Here is a 20,127-nt window from a genome sequence, read left to right on the forward strand (position 1 = left end):
TTTTCTTTTGTGAAAACATTTAGTGATTTAGAAATTATACTTAACATTTCCTAACATGGTAATGGCAAGGTTTTGCATGGAGACCTTCAATATTACCTTTCTTAGTCAATATTGCACTAATGTTAATTTAGCCCGGACAGCTGTAGACAGCCAGGTAAGACAAACCATAGTTTTCATTTTATATAAATATATTTATGAAATATAATAAATGAATCCCAATATGATTCATAAATAAAGTACTGGGTTTGACCAAAAGCTCTTGAACCTCAACCCAGGAAACACTTTTGACAAACGCTGCTGCCAGACAAGTACTGACACACACACACACACACACACACACACACACACACACACACACACACACACACACACACACACACACACACACACACACACACACACACACACACACACACACACACACACACACACATATATTTATCTTTAACAAGGTTAATAAAACACTGTTTTCAGTCACACAACACAACAGCCCTGACCTGGTAGGAGAATGTGAAGTTTTACATCTGTTAAAAGACTGCTCTCCCTCTTCCTTAATGAAGGACTATCAACCTCCCTGACCTCATCGCTCAAATGACGGTGTCCTGTCTCTACCTCCTGAATGACTACCTGACATTCATTAGTGTCGCGTTTTAGCCAAAGTAATCATGTTGTACTCCATCCACCAAGCTTTCTTAAAATGTCATCGTCAAAGTAATCACAGTCAATTAATATGGAGATTAATGAGGCCGACATTGTGTCCTTCTTTCTCCACCAGAAGGTCCACGCACACTCCGTCCAGTTCACTTTAGTTGTGCAGCGGCATTTAGCAGCACTTTACAAAGCCAGCACTCACACTTAAAAAGCTCAATGAGAAACAACAACCAAACTGAAACATCAGCAAGTGTTCTTTGGGAAGTGGGAAAAGCAGTAATGCGAGTCAAAATAATTTCCTTTTCTTCAAATAAGAAAAAGAAAGAACATTTTAAAATAGGAGAATTAGAATGTGAAATTAAAGCATTGGAGGATGCCCACCGGGCCTCTGCAGAGGAACACATTCTTAACAGAATAAGGAAAGCTAAGATAGAATTAAATTAAATAATTGATACAAAAACCCAGTTTCTGTTACAAAGGGTTCATCTAGAGAACTTTAAACATGCCAATAGATCAGGGAGATATCTAGCCAATCAATTAAAAGTAAACAAGGAAAAAAACAACTGTAACGTCCATTAAGGATCAATCAGGGAATATCACCCATGATCCCTGTTCAATAAACTCAGTCTTCAGAGATTTTTACTCTAAATTATACTCATCACAAATTGATCCACCAGACCAATCCATTGACCAGTTTCTTGGAAATATCAACCTGCCAAAGTTACACCATAAGCAGGTAATGAATTTAGATTCACCGCTCTGTATGGGAGAACTCCATGAAGTTCTTCAGCATATGTCCAATAATAAAGCTCCGGGCCCAGATGGCTTTCCAAGCTGAATTTTCGAAAGAATGTTGGATCATATTAGCACCAACATTTCATAAAATGATCTTAAACATTGAAGAGAATAAAAGTTTACCCTCAAATATGATCTCTGCTAATATCTGCCACGTATTGAAACCAGACAACGATCCTACACTCCCATCGAGCTACCGCCCAATATCCTTTATAAATGCAGATCTCAAAACAATCTGCAAAGCTCTTTCCAAACGTGGAAAGAATAATCCCTTCTATTATACACCCCAATAAAACAGGCTTTATTAAGGGTAGACATTCTTTTACCAATACACGTAGACTAATTAATATAATAGATTATTCGAATATCAATAATCTGTTATATCTCTAGATGCAGAAAATGCATTTGATCAGGTAAACTAGAAATTTCTATTGGCAACTTTGCATACATTTGGATTCGTCAAATCTTTTATTGATTGGATAAAGATATTATATAGCTCTCCCAAGGCACGTGTAAGGACTAATGATCAAGTCTCAACAAGCTTTAACTTGCAAAGAGGTACCAGGCAGGGTTGCCCCCTTTCTCCTTCACTATTTGCAATATTTATTGAGCCTTTAGCAGCTGCTACTAGACAAAAATATTAAAGGGATACAATGCAAAACTGATGTACTACATTTCCTGCATAACTCACAAACCTCACTGCCACAGACAATTGCACTCATAGATGGATTTTCATCTATATCTGACTACTCTATCAACTGGTCCAAATCCACAGTTTTGTGTATTAACTACAATTTCCAGAATACACCCACTACAGAATTACATCCGACATTTAGGCATAAACATCTCCTCTAGGCTGTCAGAGTTAACAAAACTAAACTATGTTCAGCTCTCAAAAAAAATAGAAGATGATTTTGCCCGACGGAATTCTCTTCCCATTTCACTCATGGGGAGAATTGCCACCATCAAAATAATGGATTCACCAAAAATAAATAATATTTTCTCAGAGATACCCTTCAAACCCCCTTCCTCATTGTTAAGTCCCTGGACTCATACGTTTCAAAATTTATATGGAAAAACAAACCACCGCGTATTAGCTTAAAAACATTACAAAAAACCAGAGACTGTGGAAGTTTAGACTTACCCAACTTCCAGTCCTACTTCTTATCCAATAAGTTACAGTATATATCTTAAAATGGTGCAAAAATCATTCACTAGATAATCAATGGCAGGATTCAGAACAAGTGTTTTGCAATGATTTGGAAATCTCAGATTTACCATTTATTAATCAAAAAATCAAGCATGATCAATGCTTTAATATTATTAATATTAGTTCCTCTCTGACAGCCTGGTGGGACTTCCTTCAAATAAATAAAAGCTCACTTTTTCCATGTAATCGCACACCCATCTGGAACAACCCTGACATTCTGAAAATAATGAAAAGACTCTAAAGTTCACTCAGTGGAGAGACCAAGGAACAAAGTATTTAGAACATATAAGCGTAAATTTTGTAAATTTTGTTTGAGTTGTAACACACTCACTGTTCAATATGGGATTACTGTAGGTTCACCATGGTAAAAAGCCCCATCCGAATGAATGGGCATTTGGCATGGATTTTGACATAACATTTCCTTACATCACAGCTTCATGAAATTTGAATATGTTGAAGTGCTGAGTCGGGGAACATTTGTACGATGTCTCTATGATAACCTGTGGCGTAGCAACAAGCGTCCAAAGTCAAATGGAATTTTTTTTTTTTTTTTTTTTTTTTTTTTAAGGGGGCACGGTGGCGCAGCTGGTAGTGCAGCGGTCTCACAGCAAGAAGGTCCTGGGTTCGATTCCCGCCGGGGGACGCTGTGGGTGCTGAAGTGCGTGTTAGTTCCCCCATGACTTCAGTGCCCACACCATGGGTGGGGTTGGTGAAAGGATCTTTCTGTGTGGAGTTTGCATGTTCTCCCCGTGTTCCCCTGGGTAGCTAATGGGAGCTACCCTCACAAAAACATGCACACAGTCCTGGGCTATACATGCCCCCTCTGGCCAACCGGGGCGCCAGATGGGGTGGGGAGGATCCGGCCGGAATAACGTGATCCTTCCACGCGCTACGTTCGGTCGGAGAAACCCCACCCTGTCTGGTGAAAAGATGCGGCCTGCTCACTCCTCAGGTTAAGGAGGAGACCTGAGCTCAGTGCAGGGCCCTCCCGGGGTTGGTAGAGGATGGCAATGCCCAGGACTGTCACTTAGGTAGGAGCACGGGGTGGTAAAAAAATGGGAAAAAACCGGGATAAAAAAAATATTAAAAAAAAAAAAAAAGTCAAATGGAATTTTTTAAATATCGCAAAAACTGTAATAATTGGCATAATGAGTTGGTACGGTCGTTTAGTGCCAATCGGGCCGAGTGTTTGAAAATTTGAACGTTGTCTCTACAATAAAGTTCGGCCGAGCAATAAGCGCCACAATTTTCACCATTTTTTTTTTTTGCATCTAGCGTTGCCACGGTAACACTTTTGACTGAAAAAGTTAATGCCCATCGACGCATGATGGAGACGCATCTAATGATGTATGCCATGCATGGGTGCACGTTGCGGTTCGGGCCGCATTAACGGACGAAAAAGCATGCGGAATAAGAAGAAGAAGAAAAGGGAAACCTTCTTCAACACCTCCCTGGAGACATGCCATGTGCCTGCCTGCTTGCTTCAAAACTGCTTCAAAACCTCCACCATCATACCTGTCCCCAAAAAACCAAGGATCAAGGACCGTTGCTGAAGGATCCCGATCAGCCCCCGATCGGGATCCGGCCGATAATGGCCCTAACGGCTTTGATCGGAGATCGGAAAAATAATATTTCAGAGCGGCCGATCTGATGACGTTTACAACAACAAACCCCCGCCCGCGCGGGCGTTCCCGCATCTCATACCGAGCGGTCCCGAGGAGGCATGACCGGCCTTGCCGGTGCGGGAGTTTTACAATGTCTGAAAAGAACAACAAATTTACAGTTTGCAAAGTGTGTCCAAAGGAGATACCCCGAGGAGGAATGTTACAAAATAATTTCAACACAACGAAGCTGATAAAACATTTGAAAGTTCTTCACACGGAGTATATTGAGTTTTCAAAGTTGGCTGCAGCAGAAAAAAGGGAGACAGAAAAAAAGGAGCGCGCAGCAACGGCACTAATTACTCAGCTGTAACACCTGTAACAGAGACTTATAAACGACAGGACAAAAAATAAAGAACTAAGGTAATGAAGGTAATGATATGCTTTGCTCATCATTTATTTTAAGATTTAATTCCTCTTTCCACAAGAAAACTAAGGTTTATAGTTTGTAACTTCTATCAACTTTTAGAGAGTGACATGTCTGCTGTTGTCTGTGTTGTTGCACATGTTGTACATAATTATTACCACAGGAAAGCTGAAGCTACTAAACTACACTTACTCTGTGTAAGCCGAGTTTACACCTAATCTCCTAATTTTTATACCTAATAATACAATGTCAGTGTCGTGTACATGAAACAACAATATTGACGAATTTATGGATTTCACCCTGTGATCGGTGATCGGCAAAATCGGGATCGGCCGATACTGGTTTTCGAGATCGGTGATCGGTGATCGGCCCTCAAAATCCTGATCGGTGCATCTCTAGTGATGAGTCCGCTTACAGGTGGGAGGTGGACCAGCTGGTGACCTGGTGCCTACAGGTGGGAGGTGGACCAGCTGGTGACCTGGTGCCTACAGGTGGGAGGTGGACCAGCTGGTGACCTGGTGCCTACAGGTGGGAGGTGGACCAGCTGGTGACCTGGTGCCTACAGGTGGGAGGTGGATCAGCTGGTGACCTGGTGCCTACAGGTGGGAGGTGGACCAGCTGGTGACCTGGTGCCTACAGGTGGGAGGTGGACCAGCTGGTGACCTGGTGCCTACAGGTGGGAGGTGGATCAGCTGGTGACCTGGTGCCTACAGGTGGGAGGTGGACCAGCTGGTGACCTGGTGCCTACAGGTGGGAGGTGGACCAGCTGGTGACCTGGTGCCTACAGGTGGGAGGTGGACCAGCTGGTGACCTGGTGTCTACAGGTGGGAGGTGGACCAGCTGGTGACCTGGTGCCTACAGGTGGGAGGTGGACCAGCTGGTGACCTGGTGCCTACAGGTGGGAGGTGGACCAGCTGGTGACCTGGTGCGGTCAGAACAACCTAGAGCTCAACGCTCTAAAGACAGTGGAGATGATAGCAGGGCTGTGCCGTGCCCCCAGGGGGAGATGGCAGTGGTGAGAGAATGATTGTCCATGTCTTTGTCAGTGAATGTATGTTAGTGTATCTGTGTGAATGGGTGTCCGTTGTCTAGCTTGGGGTTGGGACTTGCTGTTGGGGTGTCTGGGTGGCTCCTTGCCGGGGGGTTCTCGTGCTCCGTGCCTGTCTTCAGTGTTCCCCCCTCAGCCCTTGCAGCTGGGCATGCCTTTGGCTCTGGGGTTCCCGCTTTCATCGGGGCGCCCGGAGAGACAAGACTACCCCGACAGTCGACGCCAGCGGGCCGGTCTCTCGCCAGGTGGCGGTTTTCGGCCTATGTGCCCGTTGTGTGTTTTCTTGTGTTTCTCTCATTTCAGACTTGCAGCAGAAAACTGTCACCTTTTACCGTGTTCACCATTTTGGACTGCACAGACCCAACAGCAGTGATGGTGATGAAAACTACACTTGTTATTGTTAGTAGTACTACAAATTATAGTAATTATAACAGGGGAAACCATTTTACTAGGGTTGTCAATGTTACTGGACTTGTGGTTACTGTTTCCACGGACGTCATTATTGTCCCCATTATTAAAAACCATTTACCACCATTATTAAAAGTGTGTATCCCACGGACTGATTATCTGAGCTGATCATCCAGTGTGTTTAAGTCTGCAACTTTAGTCCAGTGGATTAAATGATCATAACATTCAAATACACATAATTATATGTTTGTGGTTACAACAGAGGTGTTTTATGAAGCATTAAAAGGTCCCATATGATGTCAGGTTTATCACTCATCACAATAGTCCATGGACACTGGTACATGGAGACTGGTGATGATTCTTCAGGTGACACTGGGATTAAACGACCAAGGAGTATTAATTAAGGAGTATTTAACAGGGACAGGACCTCCAAATCAAATTTGGCTTGAGGCAGATTTATACTTCTGTTAGAGCTATGCTGTAGCGCTGGCATAGCATAGGCTAGAACAGAGCCTGACATGCGTTGACACAAGAAATGTGATTGGTAGGTTTGAGCTTCCTTGTTTTTGAATTTCTGGCTGCAACTTCTGCCTTTTCAAGTCAGCTGAAACCAGTTTGCTGCAGAGTCTGTAAGAAAGAGTGATGCTCAACATTTATCAGCTCCAGCTCTCGTGAAATATACTTTGTTTACTCTGTTGCTGCATCTGAGCTGCATACAGGGAGTAAACAAAAGGAAACGCAGCACTGCAAGCTGCAGAAAAACGACTTACACTGCTGTGTAATTTTAATAATAATGCATTGTGTGTGATGTGAGAGTAAGAGCATTTCACTGTTGAGTATATGAGTCAATTCAGTAGTGTGTGTTTGTAAGAGCATGTAACATGTGTGTAAAGCCTGGTTTGTACTTGTGTGTTGCACAGCGCAGATCCGGTGCACTTGGTGTATTTATCAATTTATTTTAAATGGATACAAATCTAGACCACAGTGAGACTGCAGAGTTCCTGTTGGTACTTTTTAAGCATAATATTTAGTTAAGCTAAACATTTCAAACATAATGGAGTCAAATGAAGTTACTTCTAGTACATAAAAAAGTCTACAAATTTAGAATTTTTGTTGCTTGACATTATAACTCTCCAGTGACAACACAGCGGTTTTACCGTTCAAACAGAAAAAGAAAGTAGAGCAATAAATGTCTCGATGGTGTTTTAGATGACTGATCTGATTGATTCAGAATGACACTGTTCTGGTCTGTCTCATCATTTCTACAGTAAATGTGTTTCCTGGTGCACTAGCCAATCTTTTACATGGTTAAGATTTAAAAATGGATGTCTTGAATTACTGTATTTACAACTTTATTCAAAACGTAGTCATTGAAATTTAAAAGTCACTCGTTAAATTAAGGATACGTTTTAACTTGCTCTTCTCCTGTCCTCTTCCATGTGGGGGGACTGGCCCGTCGCTTTGCTTTTCTTATCTATCTTTATAGGATGTCTAATGTCAGCTGGATCAGAACCTGGCACCGCAATGACGCACGCACGCACGCACGCACGCACGCACGCACGCACGCACGCACGCACGCACGCACACACACACACACACACACACACACACACACACACACACACACACACACACACACACACACACACACACACACACACACACACACACACACACACACACACACACACACACACACGTACCAGTGTGTCTTGTTCCAACTTTGTACTAATATGCACAACAACATGATTTGTGAAGAATGGAAGAAGAGAGCAGGTTGTCATGGCGATGCACTTGCTACACGTAGTGGCTGTCTGTCAGATTAAAACAAGACAGATGAAAACCAAATGCAAAAGTAAAGACTTGTAAACGATTCAGATGTATGCAGCAGTCAAGTTTGATATCCTGGATGATTTTTGTTTGGAAACAACACCCTCTAGCGGCCAGATGGCTACCCTTGCAAAGAGCTGTCCTTGGACATCTACAGTACAGTATAAACAGACAGGACCACGATTTATCTCTTAACTGCCTGAAGTTAAAGTTGGAAAATGATGCCATGCCGACCATTAATAATTATGCTATTGTCCAAGATTGATCACATGTACCGTTGCTGAAGCTAGATAATCAGAATGATCCCTACAGTAATATCAGTGACAGTTGTGTCTGCGGTACAGCGATGATGAGGTTTGTTGACAGGGTCCCTCTTTGGAACCATGATCTAGTCATGACGTTGACTAAATATTTCTCTCTCTTAACTTTAATCAAGCACTTCAAATGCCAAACTCGAACCAAGCAACTCTACTGCATGACACTGAAAGCCTAACCCTAACCAAGAACTCTCTTACATAACAAAATAATTTGAATGTCTAACCTTAATGGAGAATGTTTAATACATAACAATATAGAACTGTGATAATAAAAGATATGACAATCTTGTGCAAAAAAGTCAAGGTTTGACGGTACTACTGAGTTGGTAAGACCTGCTGTGCAAAGCCATCCATGTGCCTGAGCATTACTCATCACACCTGTCCCACTGACATCCCTCCTCGTTTTGTACTATACATTTGTAGTGACCTGATCATTGAAAATCACAGAATCACAATTTTGTCCGCTCTCTTCCCACTTTAAAATGTTTCCGCCACAGCTTGACAGGAGGTTCCAGTGAGTTCCAGCATAATGTTAAATTATGAATCAGAGCCTGCTCGTTGTGTTTTAGTTTGGAAACTGACTCGATCCTCTGGTTGCCTGCCAGTTTGATGTGCTGCATGTGCCAAAATAGACATGACGCGTATCTTAAGTGGATCAGAGTAGACAGTTGCTTCTCTAAACCAGGGGTGGGGACCCTGGTCCTCGAGGGCCGTAGTCCCCCATGGTTTAGATTACTCCTTTCATCAACATGCCAGGTATTGATTAATGTCCATCATGCTCATAATCAGCTTGTTATCAAGGCGTGCACAAGTCTGTTAATGAAAGTCACTCGTATCAGGGCGCTTTTGAAACATGCAGGACATCAGCCCTGGAGAACCAGCGTTCCCCACCCCTGCTCTAAACCATGCCATGGCACTTCTGGTGGGATGACTCTCACTCTTCTCTGCAACTCCCCACCTACCGTTGCCCTCCCATCCCATAGTTATCCTGTGTGCTCCCTGACAACACAAATTAAGTATCTAAGCAAAAATCAATACAAGAGAATATGCCTTAAAAACATGAAGACAACAAAATTAAATATTGTCCTTCTCATTAGCTGTGCAAACACTCATTCAATGTCCCTATTATATTGTTACTCTGTGTACATAAGTGTTTTGAGTTCTACCCTCATACCCCTGTGAGCATGTTGAGGGATAGTCTAGGGTTCAATATCATGCTCAATAACACTAGAATAATATGTATGTTATGAAAACATCACATTATCAGGATATTAAACTAGCCATTTTATATTTGAAGTAGCAAAAAAAACCCACTATGAAATAATATCTAATTAGATATGAAGTTTAATTATTCAAATGTATTGATTTAGAGTTGTTAGAATCGTTAATTGTTTTGATGAACAGAGACTATGTCTCTCGGCTGGCTTGGGAACGTCTCGGACTCCCCTCAGAAGAGCTGGAGGAAGAGCTGGAGGAAGAGCTGGAGGAAGAGCTGGAGGAAGAGCTGGAGGAAGAGATGGAGGAAGTGTCTGGAGGAAGAGCTGGAGGAAGAGATGGAGGAATAGCTGGAGGAAGAGATGGGGGAAGAGCTGGAGGAAGTGTCTGGGGGAAGAGCTGGAGGAAGTGTCTGGAGGAAGAGCTAGAGGAAGAGCTGGAGGAAGAGATGGAGGAAGAGATGGAGGAAGTGTCTGGGGTGAGGGAAGTCTGGGCATCTCTGCTGAGACTGAGACCCCCACAACCCGGTAACGGATAAGCGCAAGAAAATGGATGGAAAATGGATGGATGAATTGAACTGAATGTAATTGAACTAAAAAAAATGAGACTCAACAACTTTTTAGTCCTCATAGCTTACAGTATGTACACTGCATGCCACGCTCACCCATCCCCACCAGCTTTCATACAGCTCACTCTTATCTCATACAACTCTCAGCAGACCTACACAATCACACGCTGATTAAGACATAAGGGCAATGTAGGGTTTAAGCCTGATTTAAGTTTCTGCGTTAAACCAACGCAGAGCCTGCGCCGTTGCCGTGACGCCGTCGTGAACCCTTCATACTTCTCCGTCACTCCATTTCTCCGTGGTGCAGTTCCCCCCCAGAGCACTAGGGGGTTGCGTTCTTTTCCGGAGAAAAGAAAAGGCGATTCAGGCTCGAAAACCCTCCAATGTGGCTGAATAACAACAATTTTATCGTCATCTCTAGTTGATTCTTTGTTTAGCTTCCGGCTTTTCCGGTCACAGTGAACAATGGTGACTGAGAGAGAACCGGAACCGGAAATGCGTTGCTATCAAGCAAACCAATCCCAGCCCTCTCAGTCTGCGTTGGGTCTGCGTCGCCTCGACGCGTAGTTACATTTTTTGGGAGGTGCACGTCAGGCTACGGCGTAGCCGCGTACCCTACGGCGTAGGTTCTGCATTGGTTTAACGCAGAACCATAAATCAGGCTTTAGTGTCTTGCCCAAGAATACTTCCCAAGGACATATGGACAACAAAGCCAGCAATGAAACCTCTGACTTTCAGGCTGGCAGACAACCGATAAACCTCCAGAGCCATGGCTGCTCTGTGTCTGTGCTTGCTCTGCCTACAACTCACAATCCAGTGAGCAGATGTGGGAGATCCTGTAAGCAGCTTTAAAAAGTGTCACGGTTTTGTTCAGGTGGATAATGATAGATTTGCATGTTTCCTGCCACTGTTATGTATGTTTGTGTGTGTCTCCCCGGGCTTGTGGCAGGAAGGGCACCCAGCATAAAACTGGGCCAAATCCATGTACAGACTGATCCGCTGGGGCGAGCCCTCCAAGCTGAAATGGTTGATGACACAAATGTATAATATTTAGGTAAATACACCAATTTCTCTCCTGTGCCTTGTGAGGTAACACTAGCTGTTATTACCACATAAAAGACATGGAGGTTGTATCGCTCTCTTTTCCAAACTCCAAATTACTCAAGCGCCAAGGACCTTTTGTGTTTATACAGTGAGTGAGAGATATTGATTACGAGATTGTGCACTCTGAGAGTACTAAAGGTGGGGCAACAGCTTTATATCCTCGGGATCCTCAAATTGATTATAGTAGTCTCTTGGGTAATTTCACTGAAACACAGAGATAAACTGCAGTTCCATGAACCTTCCAGGGAGAGATGGGGCCCTTCATACAAAAGCATTTTGGTGTTGTCTTTTCACCTCTTTTTGGGGTCTCCCAAAACTCTCTTTTAGGATGCTTTCACACCTGTCCCGTTTAGAGCTGTTGTTCCGAAACAGGGAGCGTTTCCGCCTAAAGATCGGTTGGTTGGTACATGTGAACACAGCAATCGCGCTCGGATGCGGGACAAAACAAGCGAGCCGAGATCCTAGGAGAAGTGGTCTCGGCTCGCTTCCAATACAGACCTGGAGTGGTTCGTTTGCAGTGAGAACAGAATCGACATAGTAACCGACACAACTCACTCATAAGCTGCTTTCACATAGACCGCGGTAGACCGCCGGGTAGGGCGCAGAGTCGGCACAGAGCCTCCACCACCTTCTCTCCTTTTGGACACAACTTTCTCTCTTCTCCCTTCTCTCCTACTGGATGCGCCGAGATGTCGTCACAGCGCGGCACGGTGAAATTAAAAAGTGTTCAATTCGGGCAGGCAGGCGCGGTGCAACACCGCTGCAGGCGCCCCGCCGAGCTCGGCGGCAGAGCCGTCCACTCTTGCGCCGCGGTAGCACATACACAATGAATGGGATCGCCGGCGGCAGTCTGCACTTTGCGCCCTCTATGTGAAAGGGGTTATAACCATTGTTATTTTTCACGGGGTATGGAAGCGGAAACTCCTTCCGCGTTCATTTCTGACCAATGAGAGAACAGTTGGTTCTCGCATGGTATTTGTTAACAGCTTTGAACCGCTACAGACGGTTGCCTTGTGAACACAAACACCACAAACGAAAAAGGAAACAAATATCGATTTAGCCCCTGAATCGGAACAAAACAAATGGGCCACAGGTCTGAAAGCACCCTTAAGGCTGAAATATGCTTCTGCGTCACACCAACGCAGAGCACACGCCGCAGCCGTGACGCCGTGCTGAACCCTTCTGACTTCTCCGTCTCTCCATTTGGTCGCGGTGCAGTACCCCCCGCGGCCACTAGTTAGCGATCTTTTTCTGAATGGTTTATCCGACTTTTTCCGGTCACAGTAAATCAAAGAAATAAGGACAACTATTGTGCAAAAAACAAAAACAAAAAAAATCACACATAAACGAAGAAAAGAGCCCTGGAAGTTCACTACTGATTCAAACCGGAAACCGGAAATGCTTCGCTTTCAAACGAACCAATCACAGCCCTCTCGGTCTGCGTGTGCTCGGCGTCTCCTCGACGCGTAGTTACAATTTTCAGGAGGTGCACGTCAGAGACGGTGCAGGTGACGGCGTGTCCTCTGCGTCGATCCAAACCACACGCCGTAGGCAAGGCGTCATTTTGACGCAGAAGCATAACTGAGCCTTTAGTCTCAAAAGTGACTTTCGTGCCTGCCCAATTATTGCAGGCAGTTCATTAAGAACCTCTCAGACTTGCCAAGCTGACTCAGCGACTAAAAAAGTCCAATATAGAGCAGATGTGGTTTCTGGTGATCTGGTGGGTGGGCGACGCACTCCAGTATTACCTACCGGGGGTGGTCACTGCTCAAACAAAGCTTTTCTGCCTTGACTTCACCGTAAAAAAGTCAGTTATTGGCTTATAAAATTATGTTTAAAGTGGACCACGAGCCATGAGCACTTGGCCATGATAGTTCCTCTTCTGGATCTTTCTTCATCTAAACCACACCGAGACTATACAATAAAAGCTATTTTCCCCAAAACATGTTAACCGGTAGATTGGGAGTGGAACATGTAAGGGATTAAAGCTACAAGATACACAGAGAAACTTGAGGGAGCAAACAGTGTTAACTTGGTCATTATTACGTTTTTAATCTCATTTTAATATTCAGTTTAGGCTCATTTGCAAACATGTTGAGGAATAATTGAGGAATTCACTCTTAAAAAGAGTCAATGAAGGCGTCTTATAAATACAAACACATATCTATATATCTCGGCCTCCCTACTCCTGCTTCTGTCTTTACTCCTATGGCTGAGAGCGTTTCAATGTCCTTTAGCAATCCATGACTTCACATATGGAATGGGGTTGAACACAGTCAGTGGTGGTCCAACAAGGCACAGAAAGAGTAGTGAAGAGATGCTGGATGTGAGGAGAGAAGACCTGTTGGCGGTGCAGATTAAGTTCATCTGGGAAAAAGCCCCTCTCACACTCTGCACTTGAGATGGGGACAGTGTTGACCGCGACAAAAAGGTCCTTCAGTCCATCTAGGATAAATTCCCCATCATTGTCCCCCCATCCATTGGCCGCTGCATCCTGTGGCCAATATTGCTTGTACAGCACCTTTAAATCGTCTATGAACTTGTTGTATCCCCTTTAGTCTTTCCCCTGTGACAGCATACATTTCTCCAGATTCCATGCCAGGCCCCCGAAAAACTCTCTCTGGTCCAGGTTTCTATTCACTGGCTTGTCCGGTGTGTAGAGGGACACCCTGGAAGGAACTCTCTTCAATTCCCCTCTTGATCACTTGGCTGTAACGTCCCGGCCGCTGTGCCATGGCCTTGAAGACCCTGATCTGCCGACAAATGGCTTTATGTGCCATTAATTTATTGTGCAGTTTCGTTTTTGGAGGTCTAGAGACAGTTCTGACAGTTTTTGTAGTGCATCATGCATTAGTCTTAAATTGTTAACAAAAGCATAAGATGACAAGCGCTTGACCAGGCCGTTGTAGCTTTCACGGGTCGTGCTGTCACGCGAGGCATCCTCTGCTGCGTGCGTAAAATGTTTATGGAGCGCAGGAGAATTTCTTTATACAGCCTCGATCCTTCTGAAACTGGATGGTATCCATCTGTTTTCCAGGACCCGTCCAATTTTACACAACTGAATGTCTAAACTGTCGGCAGCTTCTTTCAGTTCCATCCTGTTTTTATTTGATGTGCTGTATAGTGAATACAGTTTATCCATGAGGATTTTGAAATTATTAAAAGCCCCCATTTCTTTCATCACATCACCAACTGAGAGCTCAAGACGATGTGCAGAGCAGTGCCATACCATTATGTTTGGGAAAATAGTTTGTGATCTGGCTGCCACTCCGCTCTTGCGGCCAAGCATGACAGACGCATCGTCGCACGTGAGGCCGATGAGCGTTTTTGAGAGAAAGGCTTCATTTAACTTTGCCCCTTCTAAACAAGCCAAAACTTTGCGGACAATACATTCAGTACTTAAGTCATCTAGCTCGACAAGATCAATGAATATGTTTTCAGGCGTTTCCATCTCTGGCAACTGAAACCTCAAATACACAATTAATGTGCTCGTTTTATTTAAGCTCGTTGTCTCATCCAGCATGAGTCCAATTTTTGGAGCACACTCAACTATCCTGTCAAGCATTTTTCTTCTCATTTCAGATGAAATGTGTTGTTGTATGTTTGAACATGCCACGTTAGAGTGGAGAATCCTCCCCATCTACACCCCATCAGCTCCTGGCAGTCTATTTCATTCTCAAAGCCGTATGCTGGCCTGTGGCACTTGGCCTCCTTGTATGCTGTACGGAAGACCCTGGCAGTTGTTTGGACTTGCTCGGATTGGTTATTGCATTTGGTAATGTGTCCTCTTTTGCCTTCTCGCAAATAGATGTTGCTGATATATGTGCCTTAGTCTTCCCATGCTCAAAAACTTTTTTCCTTAAGGCCCTTTTTTGTTTTGTTGTGTCTGTCGCAGAGGACGTAACAGACCCTGAGACCCATTCTTTAGCCAGTTTCACACCCGCAGTTTTTTCTGGACCCAATGACCTGACCTTTTTACATATTTCACAGCCCAAACCTGTCTTGTCCATCGTAAGCCACGGGTAATAGCATCTTTTAGCTTTGAACTGAGCCTCAGTACAAATCCCCCCTTCAGTCTGGGTCTCCCCGGTAGTGTCCTCTTCATCTCCTCCATCATCTCTCTCTGATTCAATGTTATCCTGTTCATCTTCCGTTTCTCGTTCGTACTGGTTATCGTGTCTGCCAGTAGTAGGTGCTGTTGTCACTGCTGCCTCGTCTGTGCTGTTTGCATCGATGCTGATACCTGCTGTGCTGGCACCCAGTTGCTCTGCTGGACTACCTCTGGCCTGTTTGGGGTCCGAATGACCTGCTGGTCTGAAAAGACTTAACAAGTTTAACTGTCTTTTTGACATTTTTAACGCTAGTTAACTAGTTTCAATCAAATAGGTACCGGATCTATGGTTATATATATATATATATATATATATATATATATATATATATATATATATATATATATATATATATATATATATATATATATACATACATGTATGACACATGTATGTATAAGAAAAAAACAAAAGAAAACAAACATTGCAAGTATCTTGGTGCTTTACTTTTTATGTAGATTTGGAGGGCGGGCGTTCTGCTATCAGGAACCATTACTATGGAACCAACTTTCAATCTGGGTTAAGGAGGCTGACACCACCTCCTTTAAAACTAAACTTAAAACCTTTCTGTTTAATAAAGCCTATAGTTAGTGTTTAGTAAACCTCTAGCTGGTGTTGGTAAATCTGTAGGTAGTGTAAACTCTAGTGTGTTAGAGTCAGTAGTCATAGTTGCAGCTATAGAACAAGACTATAATAGTTAGTCTCAAATATAGCTTCATGGTGGATATGCTGCTATAGGCCTATGCTGCAGGGGGCACCGACATGATCCACTCTTCTCCATTTCCATTTTTATTTATTATAAGTATCTCATAGCTATCATTTTTGTCCCTTTTTTCTCTTTTGTGCATGTTTGCAGGCCGGAGCTTCTGGAGCTGCGTGCTGGCCTGCAGTCCCCCCCTCCCCAACCCCGGTCATCCCGTTGCTGCTTCCACCTGCCTGCGGTCCCCCATTGCCATTGTTTATGTAATAATTGCTCGGGGGTTTATGTTCTGGGTCTCTGGAAAGCGTCTAGAGACAACATTTGTTGTATTAGACGCTATACAAATTAAATTAAATTGAATTGAATTAAATTGAATTATGATTTGAATGAAATTAAAATCCAATTGTCCAGAAGGCTTATTCAATGGGTGACTTTTTAGGTAGCTCCAGGTCAATGAGGTTAAAAACAAAAAAATGAGAATGTGAGAAGAGTGTGTCTCCGTGTGGGGATTGTCTGGTATGTTCATTTTGCATCATGCTGAGTGACACAGGAGTAAAATGATGTACATTCAGCATCAGTGACTGAAACCACTATCAAGACAGCATCCATCCACATCGTCGTAGGCTGATTCAGCAGATTTGATTGTCGGCCTTTACCAAAATAGGATCTCTTAAGGATGAGTCAAGTAAAGTGAAACAGTTTTGTAAATTTTGAACAATTCCTACCTGTAAAATGTGGCTACCCAGGTGAGGTTCGAAAATCTCGGAGGCAATGATGCTGGGACTCCTCCTTCGCTGAGTACCGATAGCTAAACACACACAAGTTCACACACACAAGAAAAGAGAAAGCACAGGACAGGACAGAAGAAGACTGGTGAGACTCAGACACATTGATACAAGCAAAGCTTCACTCACACACAAATAAGCATACACACACACACACACACACACACACACACACACACACACACACACACACACACACACACACACACACACACACACACACACAGATAAACATACACATTTATACAGCCTAGCATGACAAACAGACATGGCACAAGACAAAAGGAACCAGTGAGGTCAGCTCTGAATTAGTGAGGCACGTTAGCATTGTTAACCCCACTCAGTGCAATTGTTCACATCATTTAAAGAAACTAAAAAGCTAATTATGTTAACGGGTTTCAACCAATGAAGTCAACTCTGCAAGAACAGGAAGCTTATTTTTCTAAGAATAAATCATTTGCCCATAAAGTGCAATAAAAATGTAGAGAACCAAATGATTATTAAACATAATGTGATATCTACAGTGTCACCTTGAAATGATAAAAATGTTCCTTCTGAATTTTTACCCAAATTACAGATAAAGCCAAATGTTTGAGGACTCATCCCTCTTGTCTCTGTATTTGAACTGAAGTTTTATGACAACTGCAATCTCAATCCCAAAAACACAAATTTTAAACAAAATTCGGTGATCGGAAAATCTCATGAACCCATATTTTATTCACAACAGAACACGTAAACACATAAAACACTGAGAGTGAGACATTGTGCCATTTTATAAAGAATATTGGCTCATATTCAATCTGATGAAAGCACATTTCAAAAAAGGTTGGACACTTGCAACTACAGGTAGGAAAGGTAAGTGGTATTAGAAAAGACACCCAGAGTAACTTCTGTAATTAGATGAATTAGTAACTGGGTATAAAAAAAGCATCACGGGAAAACAGAATCTTTCAGAGGTAAAACTTGGCAGATGTTCACCAATGTCAACAGTTTGTGAATTGATGTCAGAATAATGCTCTTCTGAGTTATACTTCTTCCAAAAACTTATCAAAGATATTTAGATTTAAGATATTTCTTTGGAAACCATGAATGCTGCATACACTTAATGACAGATAGCGTTCTGCCAATCATGAGCGCTCAGTTCACAAGCCTTCATCTTTAGTGGTGTGACGGCACATTAACGCTTAAGTAATGGACCGTTCGCACATCAACAATAACGGTATAAACAGGTTTTAGAGTAATTTATACTCCCAGTAGGCTAAACCAGTTGAAAACATTTGCAGCATCAAAAAATGAAAGAAACAACAAAGAAGAAACAGGAGTGCTGAGATTCATGAATCCCATTTCACGTCAGAGTGGGACAACATTCCTGCACCGACAGTCCAGCAAGCGGCCAGTTCCCAGGAGGTATGTGCACTGCTGTTAAAGAAGAAGGGATGCTACACAGTTGTGTACATTTCCCAGGCCCAACCTTTTTTTTTAAACATCTTGTCGCCATCAAATTTCTTTTAGCAGCCTTTCTCATCTGAGTTGCCACAACCTGGACTTTCATCCACTGACGCCGTACGCATTAGTACATACGTACTCGTGCTGGCACATCATGAGTTGCTAAACATGGAATTTTGGTATTTTAACTTCACCAAAAAGACTCTGCAATTGATGAGACTCGTAGCCTGAAGCACAAAAGTGATTAAGCAAGATGTCAAGGGAATGTCTCAAGTGAAAATTCTGTCTTTGATCCACTGACACCTCCAGAATTGGTCTTTGAAGTTCTTCACCTGAATCATATGCACACACACGCGCACGCACACACATACACACGTACTGTTTAGCATTTGCACCTACACGAGACTATCTGCATGTGAAAATAAAGAGGCTAAGAAAGCTAGCGGGTCTCCGGAAACATGTGTCAGCTGAAACGTATCGATAAAGACAAAGAAGAAGTAAAGATAAAGATAAAGGAGTAAAGATAAAGATAAATAAGAGGTATAGTTAACGAAAATAAAACAAGCACCAGCACCTGTAGCCTACCTCCAGTAAGGAGTATACAACAGACTCCAGCAGACAGATCAGATTTTAATAATGAAGATGAGTAGCCTAAATAAGATTTGGAGCACTTTAGAAGTGTGTTTATGGTCGCACACTGTATCACTGGCATAAATGAGCGTTGCAAGCAATCCACTCACTCAGGAACATATTTGAAGGAGACGGCAGAAGACACTGTAATGATAACAAAATCGTTGAGTTGCTTGCTGCTTGTGCTGATGATGAAATGACAGTATACTATCAGTGTACAGAATACTATCATGCAGGGTAAAATGCCATCAATGATCATCATTGCTTAGGGGGACAAAGTTACTCGGACAGTTTTTGATGTGTATGTTCATAAGCCAATAAGCTCTTGGGAGCAGCCAGAGGACATGTGATCGGAGCAGCCAGTTGTGTCTGAAAACAGTATCTGACTTTCCACCAGCATCATTTTTGTGATGTCAGAATATAACTTCTTCAGACCACAACTGTGCATCTGCTGACCACTTTACAGACTGTTTTTAAAAGGGGGGAAGTGTGAAGGATTTTAAAGACTTGACTGAGGTGCTCCGCCTCAAGGAATAATTTGAATGCATAGTTAGGGCCCGAGCATTGACAGTGCGAAGGCCCTATTGTATCTGTAGGATTTTTTTTTTTCTCGTTTTTCTTCCGACGAAAGGAGGGCCTTTTTCCCCCTAAACGTGCCCCAAAAGTCACCAAATTTTGCACCAAGCCAGGCCTGGTGATAAATTTGATATTTAATGGTTTGCATTAATGGGCGTGGCCTAATGGCTCAACAGCGCCCCCTAGAAAACTTTGTGGCTCAAGCCTCACAATAGGGTTTGACGTACATGCACGAAAATCGGTACACACCTGTATCATGTCGCCACTTAAAGAAAAGTCTCTTGGTGCCATGGCCGAAACCAAACAGGAAGTCGGCCATTTTGAATCAATCGTGTAATTTTGCCACAATTTATGCCATTTCTTCGGCCGCTTCTTCGCCCGAACCGTAATGTGCATCCAGGTGTGTTATATATCAAAATGTGCGCCTCGATCCTGCGACAATGTGCTTTACTTTTCTCAGTCAAAAGCATTACCGTGGCGACGATAGGCGGCAAAAAGACCGCCCCCCCCTTCATCTGATTGGTCCACATGTGATAGTCCCTTTTCTCTGCCATAACTTTTGAACGGGTTGTGATAAAGACATGTGGGTGGTGTCATCGGACTCGGTATTGAGTACTTGACCTTCATTGGCCTGGCAGGTCCCGGTTTCCATCACTGAAGAAACACTCTCTGGAGTCCCGCAGCACCTGCAGCCGACTAAATAT

At 43.2% G+C, this 20,127-nt stretch overlaps 1 protein-coding gene across 2 annotated transcripts in view; it reads right to left on the minus strand.

The window, feature by feature from the left end:
* The window catches only part of LOC133462256 (neuronal PAS domain-containing protein 3), a 331,973-nt gene that overhangs the window by 154,554 nt on the left and 157,292 nt on the right, over positions 1 to 20,127 (minus strand). For both annotated transcript variants that reach the window (XR_009784244.1, XM_061743401.1), the window contains exon 4: positions 16,712 to 16,794. Coding sequence is in view for 1 of the 2 variants with exons in the window: in XM_061743401.1 (XP_061599385.1) it covers positions 16,712 to 16,794 (83 nt within the window). In the remaining variant the exon portion in view is untranslated. The remainder of the gene's footprint in view (positions 1 to 16,711; positions 16,795 to 20,127) is intronic.

Source organism: Cololabis saira, chromosome 16 (assembly GCF_033807715.1).
Source record: "Cololabis saira isolate AMF1-May2022 chromosome 16, fColSai1.1, whole genome shotgun sequence".
Classification (NCBI taxonomy): Eukaryota; Metazoa; Chordata; class Actinopteri; order Beloniformes; family Belonidae; genus Cololabis; species Cololabis saira.